We start from the raw sequence: 15,021 nt of genomic DNA, 5'->3' as shown, positions 1-15,021 counted from the left end.
TTCAGGGACCAGTTAACTCCATTAAATTCTATACAGTTGTGTAGTGAACTAAACTGCTGCTCGTCTGGGGCTGTCTGGAGCTGAGACACTTAGGAGATGGAGAGAAGCAAAAAGAGAGATTGATTTTATGTGTCACCGAAGCACACTGCAACAATATGCCAGTGTGACTTTCAAAATGGCCTTAAAATATTCCAAACTCAGGGAGTTTCCTTGCTCCCGAGTGGGAGTTGACAGACTGTCTGGCAGCAGAAGAAAAGGCAGGGAGAAAGCTGATGTCTATATTGTGTCCTCTAATAACATTCTGCCTCTTTTCGGCATCTTCCCCTTAGAAGGACCTGCCAGTTTGTTGTGCGATTGTGTTTGGCGTGTGTGTGTGTGTGTGTGTGTGTGGTCTTCTCTACGCAAAGAGCATGATTTCACATCTGGAAAAACCAAACCGAAGGACACTAACCTTCCCAAGGTCACTTAGAAAATTAGTACTGTGACCTGGTGTGGGGGTGGAACAGAACCCAGGTGTTCCGGCCCCAGTTTGGTGGTTGGGCATTAAAGCATTTTCCTTTGTGGGGGTAAAAAAAAAAATAACCGGTCCAGGGATTTGGGGGAAGTGAGAGATTAATGTGATTTCCTCCCCTCTCCCCCTTACCTCCCTTCTTTCTTACGAAAATTAAAAACTCAGGAAAGCTAGAGGTGCCTTCTAGGCAGTTCTTAAGCAGGGTCCACCAAACCGACTCCCACCTCCGACACAAAGCGATCGCCGCTCCCAAGGATTCTGTGCGCCTTCTTTGGGAGCCTGGGAGGTGAGGAGTGGTGGAAAGTCAGCCCTCACCTCCAGCGGGTCCCGGGCTCGGCGGCGCCCAAGCCCCGCCCCCGGCCGCCCTTCCCCCGCTACCCCGGCAGCCAGCCCCTCTCCCCTCTCGCTGTCGGGCGCACCCACCCCAGATGCCGCCTGGCACCGAGCGCAGCCGCCGCCGCCGCCGCCGTACTTTCCACTTGTATTGATCACTCCTAGCTCGGCTCAGCCTGCTCCCGGAGCGCAGCGCGGCCAGCGCGCCAGCCCTTGGCAGCTCGGGCACAGTCGGGCTCCCAGAGGAAACTCCTTGGGAGCGCCCTGTCCGGGGTGTCCTCTGCGCTCTGCAGTGTCTTTCTGTCTGCCTGGAAGGAGGAGGAGGAGAAGGAGGAGGAGGAAGAGCAGAAGGAGGAGGAGGAGGTGGAGGAGGAGGACGTCGTCTGGTCCCGGTTGGGAGGTGGAGCAGCGGCAGCAGCAGCCGCCGAGGCAGCCGCCGCCGCCGCCTCCGGAAAGGGAGAGGCAGGAGAGATTGGGACTTGGAAACCCCAAAGTGTCGGCGACCCTGCACAGCAGGCTTCCTTCCAGCTTCATGGGCAAAGTGTGGAAACAGCAGATGTACCCTCAGTACGCCACCTACTATTACCCCCAGTATCTGCAAGCCAAGGTAAGGAGGCGCGAGGAAGGGTCGCCTGAGGAGGGGACCGCGGAGGGACGCGCCGGGCCGGGCTGGGGAGGGGCGCGCGGCGACCCAGCCGCCCCCGGGCGCAATTGCTGGGGTTGCTAACTATAGCGCTGGCTTGGGTAGAGCCGGGCTGCACGCGGGGCGGCGGCTTCCCGGGGAGCCGATCGTGGCGATCGGGTTACAGAGTCGCGGGGGGGAGCGACTAGACAGGAAAGGACCGCCGGCCCCTTCCTGGCCAGCGAGGAGGGGAGGGTCTCTCGGCCTCTCGGCGCCCCTGGTCCAGCTAGGGCTGGCGGCCGGCCGACGCTTGGGGCCCCGCGGCAGGACCTGCTGGTGGCACGGCTTTCCGACCTCTCCAGGGCCTCGCCCTGCGGGCGGTAACTCTGGGGTCCCCGGGAGTGGCGCGCGGCCCCCCCCCTGCCCCGCCCCACACGACTCCCCTCCAGCTCCCGCGCGCGCGACGAATGTGGCCGGAGGGGGCCGGGACCGTCTCCTCCCCGCCTCGGGCCCTGCGCGCCCGCCCCTCGCCTCTGATCTTTGTGCGGTGTGGCACTTCACCTGGTTACTGATTTCCACTTTTACGCTGGTGTTTTGGGTAGAAAAGTGGCCAAAGTTCACTCCGCATTCATTGATGTCCCTTTTAATCTTTTTCTGTAGCTTTTACGTAGGAGGGACAATGGACAGATTTCAATGCGTAGAAAGAAGTGACTTTGTATTTACTTTTCCCTTTTTTTTTGTTTTTCAACTACCTTCTATGTTTACCACAGAGTGATTTCCAGTTCTGCTCAAAAGTGGCCTCGGCACACTCTTGGGTAAGGACAGCTGATGACATGTAGCCATACAAATTATGACCAGCTTTCCAGGGACCCTGGGTACTTTGTTGATGGGCCTATGCTAATTTTACAACAACAGTTCAGTGCCTTCTAAACTAATTTTAAAAATTATCTGGGTTCACGAAAAGTGCATTTTACCGCCATGGAAACATCTGCCACAATTAGGGAAGGCAGAAGGTGCTGGTGGGTACACCAGCCTCCTTTGGCAGTTAACACCTAGCGTGCCCTTCTAGATCACAAAAGAATCAGGTACGGATGCCGTGTTTGAACTTTTGTTAGGGGATTGCTTGCAGGCAGATGGGCATTTCTGACCTGGTACTGAGAAGCTATGATTCACCCTTGAAAGCTTTCTTCCTTTCAATATGTGTGGTCCACGTTGTCCTGTTCCTACAACATACCTTAGTGTTCGTCCATGTAAAGAGGATTGTCAGCAGAGGCCAGACATTTCCCAGCACTCGCAGGCCTCTCTGCCGCTCTCTCCTAATTCTCTCTTACCTTAGATAACCAGCGATAGTAAGGTACTAGCAACTGATCACCACTGTTCGTCTCCATGTGGTTGTCATGTCATTGTTTTAAGAACTTAAGGGAGATGCTTGCTTGGTGTGTGAGTGTGTGTGTGTGTGTGTGTGTGTGTGTGTGTGTGTGCGCACTACACTGAAGCCGTTTGAAGAAATTTTGTAACGTAATCAATGTGCTACCTTTTAGATGTGTTATATATTTAATGCACTTATTTAAATTATGCAGCATTTGGGTGCCTGAAGGACAGCCTATTCAACACTTAACTCCATGAATAATAAATACACACATTCAGGTGAAGAAGAAAAAAAAAGCCATGTTCCTATGCAACATTTACCTTAGTAATTTTTATGTACCATTAGTAAGTCAGAAACCAAGTACATAGCATTTAATATAGCTAATGCAATGCCATTTGGCTTCTTTTGCCCTGTAAATAATTGAAGAGAGAGACAAACGTCGGGAGCTTGCTGGAGTAATTAGGGCTGGATCCCAGGAAGCTTTAGGGCCCATTTTCTGAAAGTGTGCTTCCTGCATAAAGCGTTTAATATTGATTTGTGTTACAGTAAATGACAGTCTTAAAACATATTTTGCTGTTTCTCCTATGAAATCTGAAATCCTATTACCCTGAATCTCTTTGTTTCGGGAGAAAGGTGCGTCCTCACTTGACCTATATAATGCCGTGTTTTAAAAGTTTGGTAATTAAATCTAAACTCCCTATTGTAAAGGTATCATAATTAGTTCAGAAAGGAGCGTCTCCAAAAATACAAAGGGACCAGATGCAGATTTGAGATAGCAGAGTCAGAGGCGGGGACATGCCCTTCTCTCTTTCTCCTTCCCGTAGTCATTGGTAAGATGGTGGTAGTGAGAGTCACTAAGAAATATGGAGCGTTTATTTGGTTTCTAGTTCAATAACAAGCATAATCTACCTGAAAAGTTAATAAACACAGTGAGACTCTGTTGTCTACGGCAGGGCTGGTGCTTGCCTGTGTGTGTTCTGACCTTCCTGAGATAGACTACGTCACTCTGTAAAGTACACTGATGGGTTCGGCTAGTCCCAACTGTTGTGAAGTTATGTTGGAAAGCTGGATCAAAAACTAAGGAGTTGTTTGGTCATTTGAAGACTAATTTTAACCTGTGATTATGAAGTAGATGTGGTTTTGTTGGATCATGAAGGAATAGATAGATCTTGGGCATTTCATCAAAGGAATAGGCAGTTTTAAAAAGTATTTTAAGATGAGTTTTATTACCACACTTTCAAAAGTTGTGTGTGTCAAATGCTTGTGTTAATCTAATCACAGCCTGTTTTGGCAAATTTTCTTTGAAAGGTGCTCCCATAAAGCACATCAATTCTTCATTTTGCAATCAAGAAAATAACACTTCGAGCCAACAACTACATTGGTGTACATCATGTTTTGACAGAAAGAAACTGTAACAACATCTCTATGGAGCATCAGGTACAAGTGAGACTGCTGAGAAGAGCAGGGCATGGATGGATGACATGTAGTTTCCATTATGCCTTAGCGTACAGTAACGTGGAACTCCAGCACCCAGATTTTACCCCTTATGGGGTGGTTTTGTTTGTTCTGTTGGTTTATTTCTCAGTCAGTACTATCTTATTTAAGCAGATCTACTTTATCACCTGGCACATTCATCCTCAAGTGGGTGTTGATAGAGCTTTGTAAACACAAGCACACATTGTTCTAAAGACAATTCCAGATGTCAAATGACTTAGGTGATATTACAAAAAGTTAACTTTGTGCTTCAGTTTTTAGCTGTTCAGAAAAAAAAAGAAAAAATAATTCATATTTTAACTCAAAGATTTGTATGTACAAGCTGTCAGCCAGTGGCTATAGGAATTTCACTTCTGTGCAGGCTAGTGTACTTGGGAGACACTATAACATTCATTAGTGCTGATGTATGTGTTTGAAGGTTTATGGGGATACAATACTTAATCTTCTTTTGAAAAAGAAGAAGTACAGGTTTTTTCTTTATTTATATTGCTTTCTCATCTTTTGTACCAGTTAAAGGCAACATGACACACGTAATCTTTATTCATGTACCTTTGATATATAGTTCTCTAAAATATATCAAAAGCTTCCATTTTGTGCATATAACATTATTTTCTGGACTAAAGAAATATTTTGTACTAAAGAATGTTTGTTTCTGAAGTAAAACATAATTTTGTTTTAAGGTGATTTTTGTATAAATGGATACCACAGAATATATCTAAACTCATCATCAAAATCTGAGAGATTAAAGTAATTTGGAATTCCACTAATAAAGGCTGTAGAGACAAAACAGTTCTGAACTCAGCCTCTTCATTGGATTTTTTATTTTGGGGGCGGGCGTTGAGACAGGGTTTCTTTGTGTAGCTTTGTGCCTTTCCTGGATCTCACTCTGTAGCCCAGGCTGGCCTCGAACTCACAGAGATCCTCCTGCCTCTGCCTCCCAAGTGCAGGGATTAAAGGCGTGTACCACCACCGCTCAGCTTCATTTTATTGGATTTTTAAACCATTATTTATCTTTAGTCAACAAATATTGTGCCAAACAATCTGATTCTTCTACAAATTAAGACCATAATTCTACATGCCTAAGTGGCAGCTATGATAAAGTAGATGGATTGTACAACAGCATAAGCCATCTTAAGATGTACCTACCTTAGCCGTGCAGTGGTGGCGCACACCTTTAATCCCAGCACTCAGGAGGCAGAGGCAGACAGAACTCTGTAAATTCAAGGCCAGCTAGGTCTACAAAGCAAGTTCCAGGACGGCTAGGGCTGTTGTACTGAGAAACCCTGTCTCAAAAAGAAAAAAAAAGAAAAGAAAAGAAAAAAGAAAGAAAGAAAGAGGTACCTGCCTTTACCAGGTGAATAAAAGTTTAATGGTTGCTTAAATGTATCAGCTTAGTAATACAGTATTTCACACTGATGCATTAACTTGATTTCCTTAGTAGGATATTATGAGTGTCTAGACATGGTAGGAAAGACTCAAAGTCATGGAAATGTTAAAGATGAAGTTGCATATTGTAACACCCTTTCTTTCAGGTATCTTTAGAGTTTGGCAGAATGCAAAATATATAGAGACACATATTGCCTCTCTGTTGAGAATGAAACTTTATGCTACTAGAAAAGAATAGGGGAAGATGTGTGAGGGAGGAGTGTACCCCTTTGCATCACTACTCTGGATATTCCTCCAGTTTTTGGCAGTGTTGATTTGGGGTTTAAATTAAAAAATAGAGAATATCCATGTAGTACATTTTCAGTGAAAAAAATACTTTTACTAATATGTTACTGTGACTGTGATTTGCTTAATGGTTTATTGAAACCCTGAAGTTATTCTAGTTAACCTGATCAGTAGTAGAATTTAAAGTTATAGACCTTTTAGCCAAATAGAAAATATTTCTTTTTTTCCCTTTGTTTTTATGTAAGAAAGAATTTCCAGGGAAGCAAATCATAGGGTTTTTTATTTCTGCATCACATTATCTAATAAAGATACAATGAGAAAGCTCTATCTAGAATGGAGAAGTTAGTGTTCTGTAAAAATAAGAGTTCGTTCATTCTCATAAAGAAGAGGGCTTTCTTATCTAGCTTGTTTTCTACTGGGCTTTACAGTTGAACTGGTTGGTTTTCTCCGAGCACAGTGTCATAGCCCCTCTAGAAGTCTGTCTTCAAATGCACCAGTACTCCCCCGGTTCCATGCCTGATTTCCAAAACAGTAGGTGCTGAACAAATGCTTGCTAGCAGACTAATATTATTCGGGGGGGGGGGAGGATGCAAAGTTATTTTAGGCCAGAGAAATTTTGTCGACACAAATGTACACATATAACAATTCAGCCTAATTTTCTAATTAAATCAGAGTAAAGTGTGCTGTGTATTTTCCTTTACTTTGTTTTTGTAGTGAAAATTTTCAAATGATTTGTGAATTAGTAAGAACCCTAAAAAGAATTATATGTTGATAGATCAATAATTTATTCAACCAAAAGTTCCTCTCTCTCCTCCCTTTTTCTTTCTCTCTCTATTTCTGGGTGTGTGCATGAGCGATCTACAATAAAGAATATGGATGCTAGCAAAATTGCCACCATGGTACACTTGGGAGCTCTCACACAGTGAGTTGGCAATACACCCTACCTGGCCTCCTGTCGCCCACCCCTTCTACAAACCCTGCTTGAATGTTTTTGGCTTAATCTTCCAGAAAATTTCTTTTTGGAGTATATTTCAGCCATGGTTGAAAGCATTTGCCCATCTAGTAATAATAACTAACCCACAAACTAAGGCTGAAATGCTGAGAGTCACAGTTGTTTCTCACGGCATAATCCTACACTTGGCCTCTGTCTATCTAGCTCTTACATCCAGAGAATAGAGTTTTTATCTCATCCATTGTGATAGTTAAATAAAAAATAACCAGAGAATATGTCAAATTGTCTTCAAGTGAGAGAGCTTTATTCAGTGGAAAATAGCTTAAACTCCAACATGGAGTGATGTCAGCTATTTAAATGCAGCACCATAATATTTGGTGTAACATCAAGGTAAACATTCGAAAGGTGAACATTGGACTTAGGGATGTTATGCGGGGTGGATTGAAGTACTCCTGCTTCCTCACTATTTCATTTTAATGAATAAATAGTGGACGGTGTAGAACTTGGTGGAGCTTCATAAAAACATTCTGTAGATGATACAACTGGGAGTTTCGCCATGTGCTGCACAGAAAACAGCATCTTAGAACCACATGTGCCAGATATACACACCACACCACATACACACACACACACATGCACAGACATACACATGCACAAACATAGACACACACACATGCACACACAAACACACACACAGATACACACACATGCACACACAAACACACACACAAACACACACACCTGCATACACACAGACACACACACACATGCACACACACATACACATTACACATGCACCCACAGACACACACATACCTGCACACCCACAGACACCCACACATACATATCCACAGACACACACACATGCACACACACACATGCACAGGCATACACATGCACAAACACAGACACCCACACATGCACACCCACAGACACACACACATGCACACACAAATACACACACCTGCACACACAAACACACAATACATGCACACACACAGACACACACTCATGCACACACACATACATACACACATACACATTCACACACAGACACACACATACCTGCACACCCACAGACACCCACACATGCACACAGAGAGACACACACATGCATGCACACATGCACACACAGATTTGATATTGGAAACTAAACATGCCTGATTCTAGTAGGTCTGAGGACAGTGGAAAGGGGATGTGGTAGAATATATCCCAAACCTAACTGCCATGTGGACAACCAACTGAACATAATCCAAAATCTAATGCCATACATATATTTGCTTAAAGTAACTAGTCTCCTTACCATAATTATATGAATATTTTAATTTTCGACCAATCACAGGAAGGTAAACATGTTGAAATGCTGAGAGAGAAACAAAAAGGGATAAACAGAAGGAGGAACGGGTGTTTTGACCTCTTGGCGTAGTAAATCTAGGATAGCGAGCATTGTTGTTCCTCCTGTGTTGTCTTTCAGCAAATTCTTAAATGGATGCACTCATCATTTTAGACGATGATGGGGAAGGAGAGGCTTTCGGATAATGACTAAAAAGATGGGTTCTCAAGGAGAGATTGAATGCTAATATGCAGCTAACTGGCGCTGTAAGCATGCAGAATCATCATCTGGTACATGATGCCCTACAGTGGCCATAATGTATGCATGCTGAAATTAGGTTAAGTTTTCAGATGGTTGCCTGTTGGTAGATTGTGAGGCTCACAACACAGTAAAACACTCTGCCCATCTATTGGGTTCCTGAGTGAACCTCGTATTCATCCTCTGCATCTGACATTAGGGTGTTCCGGGGAGTGGGATATCTGCTCCCTGACCCTAGCAAAACCCCAGGGAAGACAGAAGAGACACAGTGTAAGAAACAAGAAAAGGATAGTTGTAAAACAGCACACTTGGACAACAGCATTCCAGCCAGTGGTCTGAGTGACAGATGTACATGGTATTAAAAATTTACTGTGTTTTGTGAGCAAAAGCAGAGTTCCAAAAGAAGCTACAACTAATATGAGAATTTTAGAAAGAAATTGGGCTTTAAATAAATGAATGGAAATTTCTTGAATTAATAATCTGCTTTTATTTTATTTTGCTCTTTTGCTTTCTAATTCTCTTGAGGGCATTTTGAGTTTTAAAAGAATTACATTTTGTTGTACTTTATGTTAACCCTTCCCTTAAAATTCCATACTCAATTACTTTATTTTACATTATTCCCAGTTTTATGCTTACAAATGCGCTGTTAAGCCAACCTATTAGTGCTGTGGCAGGTTGGTAATGTAATCTCTAAATGATGACATAATGGGCATACAGAAATGTTATTTGTATTGTTATATTTTATTTAAAGTAATGTTTATTTCTCCTAACCCATTAGCCACGCTTATGGAAAAAGGAAGAAAACACATTTGGGCTATGGATGCTTCTAATTAGATCTTTGCCTACGTGGTGGGCACCGATGATACCCAGCCAGTGTGAGCTGGCATTATTGAAAGATTTTTCAAAATTATTCCTGATCTTTTGTGAACATTCATTTGTGGGGTCATTATCTAACGTTCTTTAAAACGAGCTCCATTCACCTCTCTAAACCGGACCAACTGCTGTAGGAGTTATACAGTGTTCTGCTCTGCTCTGTATGGGATCCAGAATTCATCCTTCCTCTGGCTGCTCCCTGGACATGTGTTACCCAGTTGGGGCTCCTGGGTCCTAGACAAAGGGATTTCAGGGAAATGTTTTTATTCAACAAAATGAGATCATCCCATAGATGCCATAAGTCATTTCACTGGTCCTGAAGGACTAATTTCCCAGCTCTGCAAAAGTGGGCTCGTTTCACAAAATACCAGTTTTATTTCCTATGAGCTGAAGAGCTGAATATTCAGAATGGCACAGTTGGGTAGATGCCTTCACTGAATGCTGTGTCTTTAACCTGAGATTCCTGAGGGGAAAGTTAACAGAAATAAATTTCATGTCATAAGCTTACATCTGTATTAGCTCAAGTAACAATACACCATGCCCTCTGCTAGGTGTCTTGGTTTTTTCCCCAATTGTAATGATTCTGAGTTGACAATAAAAGTAACTTTGCACGGGAGATCCTCTGGTGAGTGTTTACTTACCATAGAATCACAAGAAATATCTTCACAGTTTATGTTATAGGGTGTCAGGGAAAGTGTTTAGTTATATAGAAACATACATTTTATTAGAAATTCATAGTATCGTCAAAGTTACTCTTCGGATTTGTCATCATACAAAAATGAAGAATATTATGAAAATTAAAATTTTCAATGAAAATTATTTTCAAGGTATTAACCATAGTAGTCTTAAAAGCCTCTTTGCCTCCTACGTAGCACAGCTCTGATTAATTCCCTTGTTTTAAACATGAAGTCTTAAAAAAAAAAAGACATGTCCACATGATCATTTGCATACTTCTAGTTTAAGAAGATAGAATTGGCTTCTAGACAATAGATAGATATTGTCCTTATTCCCTATGTGATTTGTTTGATGATTAGATACACCTTAATTTAAAAGTGAGTTGGATTTCGTGTGTGTGTGTGTGTGTGTGTGTGTGTGTGTGTGTGTGCCGTGCACACTCACCAAAGTCAGGGGGTGTCCTCAGATATTGTTCCTCCACAGGATGGGTCTACTTAGTTTTTTTGAAACCGGATCTGCCATTGACTTGGGCTTGTGATGAGGGTTAGCTGGCTGACCAGGCAGCCCCAGGGGTCCTCCTGGGTCTCCCTCCCCAGCCCTGGGATTCCAAGCGCATGCCACAATGCCTGGCTTGTTACGCGTGTTCTGCAGATTACACTTGGGGCCTCCTGTTTGTGCACCAAGTGCTTCACCGATGGAGCTGTCTCTCCAGCCATCCAATAAGGTTTGTTCATTGTTCACTTGTCAGTTGGTGACCCAGGGCTGGAAAGTCACTTCCTGTACAAATTGTCGTACTTCAAGGTAGAGTTCTCACCCAACCCAAGTGAACCTATAGAAGTAATCTATGTTGTAAGTTACTAACAGGTCTACACCAATTCCATCATAGAGTCCAACCACCCACCAGAGGGTGCTTCTTGGCGAACAGGGTGAGTGTTAAGAGTTGGAATTCTTGGGGCTCATTTTTGCCTTTTTCAGAAGTAGGGGACATATGAGTTGGTTTAGAGTTCTGTAATAGGGCCTTGAGCTTTTAGGACTGGGGAACAGACTTCTAGAAGATGAGAGATGTGCTTCATGACATCAGAGAAGTAAGACATTTGCAAAAGCAGTTGTTGATGCTAGAGCTTCCAGCTGTGGCCAAGGCCTGGGAGCCCTCCTCACTCATAAGCCCTCTACCCTCCACTTTTCTTTTCTTGTTCTAGACTAAGGGGTAATCTCTGGTTTGCTAACCTCTTCTTCCCAATTAAAGAATAGCAGCCCCACACTGCAGTATCACTAATCCTTTTCATCCCTAGCTCATACTGATTCATGATTAAAGCCTCTCATCCATCCTTCAGCGCCCTTCAGCCCTGAGCCACGCAAATCTGGCATGGCTGGTAATGAGGAGAGAAGCACACCAAGTCCCACTCTATCTAGTTCCGTGGCTTCGTTTGCTTTCATCCCAGACCTGGGAGGGCTCAGAACTCCTGGGGAACCCAGGGAGGGGGGTCGTCTTGAGACAGTATGCATTTCTATTTACTAAGTTTTTACCTGGAATCTTCCTTTGGAGCATAGATCAAAAATCCGCCCCGAAAGGAGAGGAAAGAATGAAACAGCCCGTGCTTAAGAAGACCTCTTGGCATTTTGTTCTGGATTGTGGCTCAATCACCTTCTGCTGTGAAGGGCTGGACAAACCAATGTTTGCCAGTCTCGGGATGTTTTCTCCCTGCCTTTCCCCCAAGCCCTACCTTCAGCTTTCCTTCCTACCCTAACAATTGAGCCACGGTGGGCTGACTTCGGAGCGTTGACAGGTGGTGGTGCTCTGGGTAGACTCCACGGTGATGTCACAGGGAAGCTACTCTCTCTTGATCTGCTCAGACCTAGGACCAAGTGTGTCCCACTTACTTGCACTAAAAAAGTCTTTATTACCTTGTAAAGCTACAGATTATAACTAAGAATTTGCTAACTACAGTTACCCTTTTGAATTGGTGTTTTCTTCTGATTTCTTATCCAACTTTAGGTGGAAATTTAAAATATAGTTTTATTTGGTAATGCATAAGTGTTACAGAAGCATTGATATGAGGTCATACTTTGAAAAAGATATGTAATTATCATATTATAAACTATTTTGGTGACAAATGTGTATTTTTGATGAGATTATAACTTAAGTATGAATAATCAAATAGTAGGTTTACAATTTTTTTCTTAATCTACAGTAAAATAGAAAGTTACATGTAATCATTTTTCTATTTCCTAAGTATTTCAGAGTTTACTCAACAAATAATTACAAAAGAATTCCGCCTATTTTAATTTAGAAAACACTTGAAACAATATGTTTCTTACTTGGTAGCAGTTTTCCAGATTTAAATTTTAATAGCAGAAATCTTAAACATTGATTTTGATTTTTCTTTGTTTGTTTTGTTTTTTGAGACAAGGTTTCTCTGTGTATATTCCTGGCTGTCCTGAAACTCACTCTGTAGACCCTGCTGACCTCCAACTCACAGAGATCCACCTGCTTCTGCCTCCCAAGTGCTGAAATTGAAGGTGTCCAACCCCACTGCCCAACTGATTTTGATTTTTAAGAAGGAGATTTTTTTTTTTTTTAACAGACCAAAAAAAAAAAGTTTGAGATGATATTGTGTCTGTCACAGAATTCAGATGCATGTCTCAGCTGCACTGGGTCTTCCAAGGCACATCCTTTAAGGCTTCAGAATTTGATTTGATTGGAGCTGAGGGTCGAATGTGAGATAAGTGCACTGTGATAGTGATCTGTGTCTGGAACATCAGCTTTCCAAGGCTGCAACAGCACTTTTCTTTGTTTCCTGTTTCTTTGCCTCTTAGATACAAATTTTGCTAAACCCAGCAAATGGGGTCGCTTTTGTTTGTTTTTCAATATGCAAATGCTCCTGTCTCCCTTTGTGGTGGAAATAAAGCCAGACGTTTAAATATCTATACCAGATATACTGTAGCTACAGCTCTTCTCCACAACTCAAGCACATTATATAAAAATCATCTAGTTGAGATTATATACATGGAACTCACCTGGCTGACTTCATTAAACTGGACAAACACCTACGGAGCAGGCATTGTGTTACACCCTGAAAAGTGTGAATATGTAGTGAAGACATGACTTGTACCACTATGCAACACAGTGAGGTAACACATTTGGTTAAAGATTTGCATTGAGACAGAATGCATTGTATGGTAAAATTATATATATTATATATATTCTAAACAAGTAGGTTTTTATAGTCACATGACAGATCTCTAGGTGACAATATAACATTTCCAGCTCCCCAGAACATCCTCATTTGTACCATCCACCCATAGCTTCTGCCTTTTTTAATTTAGAATTTAATTTTCTGAAGTTTGTTTACCTGTTCTTCTGCTTCCTGAAAATGAATTTCAACCGTCTGTCTACTCCTGAGTTTGTCCTCTCTAGCTCATCATTGTTTTGATTTGACTCATTGGTGTTATTATACGTGAAGTGTTTTTAAAATCCCATGTAGTAGTCTATCACCGATAGACCGTATTGTATTTATCCATTCTATTATTCATGGGTGTTTGGATTATTTCAATTTGGGGCTATTTTGCATAAAATTGCTATAATTATTGTTGTTCATATCATGCCTTCAATGCATTACTCCTAATAGTGGAATTACAGGTTGTGGGGGAATGTGTGTGTTTAGCTTTAGAAGATAGTAACAGCTTCTGCCAACACCACACAGAAAGCTAGCTGCTCAGCACCCTCAGTAATATCTGGTATTGTCAGCCTTTATTCTATACTGCTGGCTACAGGCCTCACTTAGTTCCCTCCTACCCTCAGTCCCCATCTCTCTTTCCCTTTCTCTTCCCTTCCTCCTCGTCCCCCCTCCTCCCTCCTCTCCTCCTTTGTCTTGGCTTCATCTTGTGTTCTTTCTTCTCTCCCCCATTTTTTTAGGATGATTTTGAACTTCTGGATTCAAGCATATGCCACCTTGTCTAGCTTTTTATAAAACTTATTGGTCAGTTAGTGTCCTCCTGTGAAGTCTGTTTCAAGTTTTCCATTCACTTTTTAAAAATAACAGTTTTCTTGGGCTATGATACACATAGCATAGAACCACTTTTCATTTCCTTTGTTATTGGCTTGCCTTTTTATTGCTTTGTGGGCTTTTAAAATATATTCTGGAAGCCATCTTTCATCAGGCATGTATGAGGGTATCTCCTAATTTTTAAATTTTCCCATTCTGTCTGTTTGACATCTTTTAATAAATGGAAGCTCCTCATTTTAATGATGGCCATTTGCCAGTCTTTTATGGTCCTTGCCTTTGGTGTCTCAAGGCAGTCTCTACTGCTTTGAGGTCATGGGAGTAGTTTCCTTCTTCCTTCTAGAAGCAGTACTTTGTTCCCCCAATTCAGGTCTGCAATCCATTTCTAATTAGTCTCTGTATATCATATGTATAAGCTCAAGATTTTTCCCATCTGGGTGCAGAATGACTCGGCACCATTTGTTGAAAAGACGGTTTCCCTTTGTGAATGTCGGTGTTGCTTTTTAAGTCAAGTGACTGCATTTGTGTGGGGTTTGTCTGCATTCTTGTGTGGCTCCACATTTAGCCCTGTGCCCATACTTCATTGTCTCAATTACTGCAGCAATACAGGACATGTATACTTTGTAACATTGAACCACACCAGGCCTTTTACAATTCCTTGCAAATTTCAGTACCAGTTTGTCTGTTTTCCTTCAAAAAGAAATGAGCTAGAATTTTAAAAATTAAAATGATATGAAATCCATTTAAAAAGGAAGAATTGATCAACTCTGCTGAGTCTTCCAAACGGCAGGTGTGATGGCTTTTCTCTTGACGTGATTAATAAGAACAACAGAAAGCTATTCTTAACTGTTTTGTTTACTAAATGTATCCACTGGTTTCTTTAAAATGTGTAGTATGATAGTTGTTGGCATAAACTGTGACGAAAA

General features: G+C 42.2%; 1 protein-coding gene across 5 annotated transcripts in view; it reads left to right on the top strand.

Annotated features, from left to right (window-relative positions):
- The first annotated feature begins 934 nt into the window (after positions 1-934).
- Positions 935-15,021, top strand: part of Rbms1 (RNA binding motif single stranded interacting protein 1) — a 217,948-nt gene continuing 203,861 nt past the window's right edge. For 2 of the 5 annotated variants that reach the window (XM_028867618.2, XM_028867549.2), the window contains exon 1: positions 1,208-1,451. In XM_028867618.2, coding sequence (XP_028723451.1) covers positions 1,377-1,451 — 75 coding nt within the window. In that variant the 5' untranslated portion in view covers positions 1,208-1,376. Of the gene's footprint in view, positions 1,452-15,021 lie in introns of all 5 variants that reach the window. The other 3 variants (XM_028867823.2, XM_028867677.2, XM_028867759.2) reach the window with 3 other exon arrangements.

Source organism: Peromyscus leucopus, chromosome 4 (assembly GCF_004664715.2).
Source record: "Peromyscus leucopus breed LL Stock chromosome 4, UCI_PerLeu_2.1, whole genome shotgun sequence".
In the NCBI taxonomy this organism is placed as follows: Eukaryota; Metazoa; Chordata; class Mammalia; order Rodentia; family Cricetidae; genus Peromyscus; species Peromyscus leucopus.
Note: the sequence above shows the minus strand (reverse complement) of the source record. Positions and strands in the feature narration are given on the sequence as shown.